We start from the raw sequence: 7,769 nt of genomic DNA, 5'->3' as shown, positions 1-7,769 counted from the left end.
AGGTGACAGGTCCCTGAGAGCAGGAAGCATGTCTGTTTTGCTCCCTATTGGGTCTCCACTGTCTTGAATGTTTCCTGGCGGTTGGCAGGTGCTGTATATATATTTGTGGAAGGGAAGGAAGGAAGGAAGGAAGGAAGGAAGGAAGGAAGGAAGGAAGGGAGGGAGGGAGGAAGGAAGGAAGGAAGGAAGGAAGGAAAGAAGGAAGGAAGGAAGAAGGGAGGGAGGAGGGAGGGAAGGAAGGAAGGGAGGAGGGAAGGGAGGAAGGAAGGAGGGAAGGGAGGAAGGAAGGAGGGAAGGGAGGAGGGAGGAAGGGAGGGGAGGGAGGGAAGGGTTCTTCAGAACTCCATGTCCTGGAATGATGCCCATGATACGTAGGTGAAGCTGGTCACTCCCCACCAGCCTCTGTGTGTGTGTGTGTGTGTGTGTGTGTGTGTGTGTGTGTTTGGGGGGGGGTGTACGTATCATACACGGTACTTACTACCTCATTCCATGACCAGGGCTGGGGATCTCAGAACGAAGATCTGTTACCTAATAAAGAATTGTCCTGCAACCCCATGGCTTTGGAATATTTTGCCAGACCCGTATGTAGGTTAAAAAAAAAAACAACAAAACTTGTTTATGCATATCTGAGTCCAAGAAGTGTTTTTGCTTATTTAGCATGGGGTTCAAGGGTCCCAGGGCCGCATGTGGGCGCGTGGGTGGGATGCTGGCGGTGACCACACATGGCAGAGTGGAGGGCGACGCGCCGGAAAGTCCCCATCTCACGCCATCCACAGGCTGGGCATCAGTCAGGAGACACTCGGTGTGAACTAAAGGACTATTTCTAACCTGCTTCCAGCCTCCCCGTGACGGCTCTGGGCACTGGCCTCTGCCATCGGACTGGGAGCCCTTGGGGGCGGAAACCAGGGGCGTTGGTGAATTTCTTTAAAATATAGTATGAAATTTGAATCCAACAGGTCGCCCAAAAGTAGACAAACTGGTACGACAAAGCCCCATACACCCATCGATCGATTTTCAACTTGCTGCCAGTCCGGCTTGTTCTGTCCTTTGCCTTCTCGCTCAATCTGTACCCATGTCAGTGTGTTCCTCGGACCGATAAGAATATTTAAAAATGGGGGCACCTGGGGGGCTCAGTCGGTGAAGCGCCTGCCTTCAGCTCAGGTCATGATTTCAGGGTCCCGGAATTGAACCCCACATCAGGCTCCCTACTCTATGGGGAGTCTGCTTCTCCCTCCGCCTCCCGCTCGCCCTGCTTGTGCGCTCTCCCTCTCTGATAAATAAATAAATAAATAAATAAATAAATAAATAAATAAATAAATAAATAAATATTTTTTTAAAAAGAATATTTAATGATGTATAGCAAACACCATGCTGTTACTAGCCCTAAAATTTAATCATCTCGGACTAGCATATGATACCCAGTCAAATTATGATTTTCCTGATGGTCTCAAAGCTGCCTTTTTTTTTTTCCTTCAACCTCCAGCAGCATTCCCTCAAGTAACAATGGAAATCCATGGGTCCCTGCCCCCGCGCCCATGCATAACAGCTCCCTTTGCTTTGTGTGTGATAATAGCCAACACTCGGGACACGTGTCCATGAACCGGGCGAGACTGATTTTTTATAACAGTTTGGTCTGAGATAGACTTTACATACTATAAAATGTAAAGTACACAGATCACTCGAAGTATACAGTTGGCTGATTTGTAGTGGCCTGCAGACCAGTGGCTTAGGAACCAGAGTGGCCGCAGAGGTCGCAGTCATCCCCACAGTCACTGAAGCACATCGTCACCCCCCCCAAAAGAGCAAGCCTGAACCCGTAAGCTAGCCAGGCGATCACCAGTCTGCTTTCTGTCCCTATCGATTTTTTCTGGACATTTCGTGGTTCTTCAGCGGGGTCCTGTGTTTGTCCTCAGAGAGGGGAAGTCACTTGCCCAGGGTCACCCAGCAAGCGAGGGTGGGAGCCTGACAGCCTCAGCCTGTGACCGGCCTGTGCACTTGGCCGCGGAGCCATGGGTTCTCTCCGAGCCACTGTGCGAAGCGTGTTCCGAGCTGGGCTTAGGGAGCGGAGGCTTTGCTTTCGGTTGCCATGAGGAAGGGGACTGATCTGGAACTTTTGACCAAGAGGGCTGAGAATCTCATGAGCATCTGCTGAGCTGAGACGCGAACCTTATTCAGCAAACCCCACCTCCCTTGCGTTCAAGTCCAAGGCTGCCAGAGAGGATGATGGCACCACTGGGGAGTTCCTTTCTGGTTGGGCTCAATGCCCGGTCGTGAGCCAAGGCGCCCAGACCCCCAGCAGGGTTGGCCCAATTCAGGTAGAGGCATCTGGTTGACAAGCCTGAGTTTCTTCTGGAAAGAGCTCTTTGGCCTCTGAGGGTTTCAGGGGACTTATAAACCACAAGCGGGGGTAGGGCCGCTGGGTCACCCCTGTGGCGCGCCCCTATAGCCTCAATGGCTCCCCACGTTCAACCTAGGTCACACCCGGCTTGACTCACACCCCGTGTTTTCCCCTTGCTGGCCACTGGGTTTCCTATCCGGCCAGGAACACAGCAGCCGTGTCTCTAATCGGCGGGTGTGCTGAGAGGCTTGGCGGGGGCTCAACGCTTGTCCAAGCCATTCAACAGATCGGCGTGAAACTGTATCAGTTCTCGGGGGCTGCTGTAACAAGGACGCAAACTGCCAGCCTTTAAACAATAGATAATTATTCCCTCCCAGCCTGGAGGCTGGAAGCCCTTCTCTGCCCCCCCCCCCACCCAGGGTCTGTGTCACCTGCCACGTGGGAGGCGGGGCCCACCCTCCTCCACCATGACCTCATCTTAACTAACTGACCTGCAAAGACCCTATGTCCAAATGAGGGCCCATGCTAAGGTCCTGGGCGTGCGGATTTCCACCGAGCTTTCTGGGGGGCACAACTACGGAGCACTCCATTCCGGTCTGGAATACAGCGCTAAGTGGCTCCTGTCGTGGGCTTCCTTCTGTCCCCCGCAGTCAGGACAAGGGGGAGGTCTCCGAGCTCAGGGTGGAACTCAGTAAATATTTGTGACCGATTTAGTGTGATTTATGGCTGACAGCTGGCCAATTTCTGCTTCGGCCTTCATGAAATAAGAGTCATTCACTTCCTCTTCCAAACAAGGCCCTTCAAACGTCAGGAGCGGCGCTGGGTCCCCTTTGCCTTGAGATTAAATAGAACGAACATGGTCTTAACTGCGCTACTCCACCCAGCTCCGGGAAGCCGGCGGCGCCTGCCTGTGCACCTGCAGGGCCCTTTCCTGGTGGGGACCTCCCCGGCAGACAACGTGGGAGGGCGGCTGGAAGGATGATCTTCTGAATCTTCCTTCCTCCACCCCCACCCACTAACTAATCACTTCCCGAAAGTCCCACCTCCAGATGCCGGCATATGGGAGTGTTCAAGGCTCCAGACATGAACTTTGGAGGGACACGCTCGGTCCACGGGGATGCCATCTGCCATGCTCCCAGAGCACAGAGCAGGGCGGAGAAAGTTGGGGAGATCTGGAGCGCCCCGGGGAGGGATGTGGCAGGGGAGTATTTTATTGAAATGCGAAATATGGTTGCCATTCCCTTCTGTACTTTGATATGGTTGCAATTGGCCCGAGGGCCAGAGGTTACGGCCCAGGTTCCCCTGCCCTTCCCGCTTGAGTCTGTCCCAAAGGGACAATTTGGGAAAAGACCCTGACTCGGGTAAATTATCCTGTGGAGGTGGGACTTGGCCCTGAGAGGAGGGAGGAAAAACAGAAGGGAGGTAAAGCCAGCCTGATGCGAGGGCAGAGGGCCGGGAGCCGGTTGCGCCCCCACAAAAATGCCCGTGTGGAGGTCCTAACCCCCAGCACCCCGGGATGTGACCTTCTTGGAAGAAAGGATCTTTAGGGATGCAATTACATTAACATGAGGGCATTAAGTGGGGGCCCGAATCCTTGATGACTGGTGTCCTCACAAGAGGAAGAACTTGGGGGAGACAAATTTCTCATCTGCAAGCCAGGAGAGGGCCCTGGAACAGACCCTCCCTTACAGTCTCGGAAGGGACCAACCCTGCCCAACGTGGGTCTGACCTCCAGCCTCTGCAGGAGCCCTCCAGTGATCAATGTCTGTGGCTTAAGCCCCCGATCAGTGGTAGCTTGTTTCGGTGGCCCCAGTGGCCCGCAGTGACCGCCCCCTCCTGGCGTGCACACCCCATGCGTTCCCTCCCACAGCGGACCAGGGCTGTTCTGGGTGATGGACGGGATATGACAGACATGACTGCTTGTGACTAGGGCCGGCTTGACCAGGAAGGCACGGCAGTTTCCACCTTGGCCTCTTGGATTTCTCTTTCGGGAGGCACCCAGCTGCTGTGGAGCCGTCACAACTACCGGCCACGGAAGCAGGATCCCCCATCCCCCACCCCAGGAGAGGCTTCAGAGGGACCAACCTCCCTGGATAAAGCAAGCAGCACCATGCAGCCAAACCACGCCCGAATCCCTGATCCACACACACTATTCGAGGTAATAAATATACTAAATTTTGGAGTAATTTGCCAAGCAGCTGGGGTTAGCTCACCCAGAACCTCCCTCCCGGCTCCCCTCCCCTTCCTTCCAGACCCTTCTGGCACTTTCTCCAACATCCCCCCTACCCGCAGCCGCAGCCCATGCTGATTCCATCGGGACTTCAGGAAGTAAATTGGGGTCAAAGTGGCTCTGGGGAGATACAATATTATTGATACGGGGAAACAAAGGTGCCCGACCTCAGAAGCATGCTGGGAAATGGGCGTTCAGATGAATAAGACACTCGGAAAGAGGATGGGACGGAAACGTTCTCTACACCAGTGTGCTTGCTTATGCCCAGTGGCAATTTTCAATGAACATAAATGACTGTATGTTAAGATTTTTTTGAGGGGGGTGGCGCCTGGGTGGCTCAGTCAGTTAAGTGTCTGCCGGAGCCTCAGGTCATGATCCCGGGGTCCTGGGATGGAGCCCGGAGTCAGGTTCTAGGCAGGCTCCCTGCTCAGCGGGGAGTCTGCTTCTCCCTCGCTCTCTGCCTGCCGCTCCCCTGCTTCTGCTCTCTCTGTCAAATACATAAATAAAATCTTTAAAAACAAAAAAGATTTAATATCCAAAAAGGAAGATGACACCGATAGAAATACCAGTATCTCCATAATTCCAGATGCACTGAACACAGGGAAACCCTGATTGTGATCACCTAATCCAACTTTTGTCCCCAGGGGGGTTTCTCCGAGTGGCTCCGGGTCCTGGGGGCATAGGCAGTGCCCAGGGGTGAGGCCATGCATGCGCACGTGGCTGCTGACATGGTCCTGCTTCTGTCTCTGGGGCCCCCTGAGGTCCGCCCGCCACTCCTAGGACATTGGACTCTGGGTGTCTTTGCTGCCGCGGGCCGAGTGGTGTGGAGTCCTGCCTGAGTCCTGTCGGCACTGTGAGGCCCCCACCCCCACTTCCAGGGACCTCACCTCCCCACGGAGGGCACGGCCCCGAGATTCATTCTCTCAGATCCTGGGTTCTCTCCCTTTCATAATGAGGCCCCATGAAACCCCAAGCCTCAATTCTTAGCTGCCCAAAACACTTGGCTCCCCTTGACTTGAGGGTAGGAACGGCTTCACCGAGCCCTCCCAGGAGGCAAGGGCAAAACATTTGGACTTACTCCCCAAACTACAGACAAGGAGAGGGCAAAAAGTACGTTTCCGGGGCGCCTGGGTGGCACAATCGTTAAGCATCTGCCTTTGGCTCAGGGTGTGATCCCAGCGTTCTGGGATGGAGCCCCACATCAGGCTCCTCCACTGGGAGCCTGCTTCTTCCTCTCCCACTCCCCCTGCTTGTGTTCCCTCTCTCGCTGGCTGTCTCTGTCAACTAACTAACTAACTAACTAAATAAATAAATAAATAAATAAAAACTTAAAAAAAAAAAAGTGCGTTTCCAGCTTAAAGTGGCCTGAAAGTTCAGGGCACGCCCCCCACGTGCCTGGTTGCCGCCAGCACTTCTGGCGGGTTCCCGAGACACTAAAATGTCTTGCTAAACGACACTCAATGAACTTGCTGCGGAGGCTGCGGAGGTAAGTTCTGTATTAGGCACTTTGCAGGTGGTATGCTGTGGCCCAGAGAGGCTAAGTCACTTCTCTGAGGTTGCCCAGCAGCGGGGAAGCATCATGACCTGGAGTTCTCTCCCGCCTGCCCAAGGTCAGCGGCGATGCCCACCCACTGGGGCAGGAAGGCGGCTTGGGGCTTGAAGATCCAGCGGAAGGGGGAGTCGGGCAGGGTGAAATTGGCCAGGTAGACGGTGTCCCCGCCCGCCAGGTAGGCGGCCCAGATCCCGAAGGTGCCCACGGTGATGACGGTGTGGTTACACTGCGTGAGCAGCGCGAAGTCCCTGGCGGGGGAGCCCCGGAGGCCGTTGCCAGCGAACACCACGTCCCCACGGGAGGCGTTGATGTTCTCCCGACACCAGGCCATGTCATCGCTGGTGATCACGAAGACGGAGCGGCGGTAGCGGGCCCGGAACCAGTCCAGGGCCCGGCGCAGGTAGCCCCGGTCGGCGACCACGCCCTTCCACACCCGCGGCATGACGCGCACGTAGTCCCCCCGGCGCACGTGAACCCCCACGAAGGTCGCCCGCCGGGCCCACTTGGCCTGCAGACCCCGCAGGAACCTCTGGGCGTCCTCCCGCACGTGGTCGTGCAAGGTGAACTCCTGCAGGATCTCGTCTCGCAGGTGGTGGTAGAAGGTCCAGGAGCAGGGGTAGCCGGTGAGGCGCACGTACTCGCCCGGGATGTGGCGGTAGCGCTCCTCCATCCAGTCGTTCAGGTGGTAGTTCCGCCACGGGACCCTGCTGGCCGTGGTGCCGTGCAGGACCGGGAGGCTGATTCGGAAGATGGGTGCCAGCGTGCCGTGCATCTGCGCCGGGATGAAGGCCGGCCGCCCGTTCATCTTGGCCAGGGCGTAGAGGGTGGCGTACTCCCCCATCTGGTTCCCCAGGCGGCCGATGGCGTTGATGGTGAACATGCCCCCCGGGGGCAGGTGTCTGGGGGCCAGGACCACGCGGCCCGAGTAGGCCCAGGGGGCGGGCACCAGGGCCAGGCGGTGATGGCAGTGGAAGATGGTGGACGCCACCAAGAGGATGAAGAGGAAGTAGATGGTGGAGAAGGAAGGGCAAGTGGCCCGGAATCCCATGATGGCTGCAGAGAGGAGAGAGGACACAGTCAGGGGTGACGGCTAGGGGCACCTGAGACTCGTTCGCCCCCAAATCATTCGTTCCCGTGTTCAGCTCCGCCAAGCAAGTCTAGGGGTGTCTAGCGCGTCCTGACCTGCTTTCTGCTCCCCCCTCTACCTGTGGTTTCCCTGTGGCTGCAGCTTGGGAGTCTCGTGGGCCCGTGCAGAAGCGAGCACTGGGTGGCAGGACCCCCACTCTTCATGCTCTGCCTTCTGTCCCCGCCCCTGCAGGCACCCCATCTCTCCTTCTGCCAGCCCCCTTCAATGGCAGGGTTCCGTGGGCCTTGCCTCAGCTCTCCTCCTCCTCCAATATTCCAGGGCTCCTCACTTTAGTAATCTGACCCTTTGGGAAATCTGAACAGTTCTGGGCCCTCCTCAAATGTCTCTTGTTCAATGTGGGTCCCCTGCGAGGTTAGCTGGCTCCTCCACAACAGGCCTAAGTAAGACATCACCCTTCCTCCACTGGGGGGGGGGAGGTACAAGAAATGCCCTGCCCGCTGCTTTTGTTGCCAAAGAACGAGCCCCTCTTCTCCCTGAGCTGGTGACAGCTCTGTCCCAATCC

The 7,769-nt window shown here is 56.4% G+C and overlaps 1 protein-coding gene across 1 annotated transcript; it reads right to left on the bottom strand.

Annotated features, from left to right (window-relative positions):
- Window positions 1–5,958: 5,958 nt before the first annotated feature.
- On the bottom strand, window positions 5,959–7,189 carry LOC113243340 (galactoside 2-alpha-L-fucosyltransferase SEC1-like). Its single transcript, XM_026481909.4, has one exon. The coding sequence runs from the start codon at window positions 7,166–7,168 to the stop codon at window positions 6,146–6,148; it is 1,023 nt and encodes a 340-aa protein (XP_026337694.2). The 5' UTR covers window positions 7,169–7,189; the 3' UTR covers window positions 5,959–6,145.
- Between the last annotated feature and the right edge of the window lie 580 nt (window positions 7,190–7,769).

This window comes from Ursus arctos, unplaced genomic scaffold (assembly GCF_023065955.2).
Source record: "Ursus arctos isolate Adak ecotype North America unplaced genomic scaffold, UrsArc2.0 scaffold_19, whole genome shotgun sequence".
NCBI lineage: Eukaryota > Metazoa > Chordata > Mammalia > Carnivora > Ursidae > Ursus > Ursus arctos.
The sequence above is the reverse complement of the archived record's forward strand: the minus strand, read 5'-3'. Positions and strand labels throughout refer to the sequence as shown.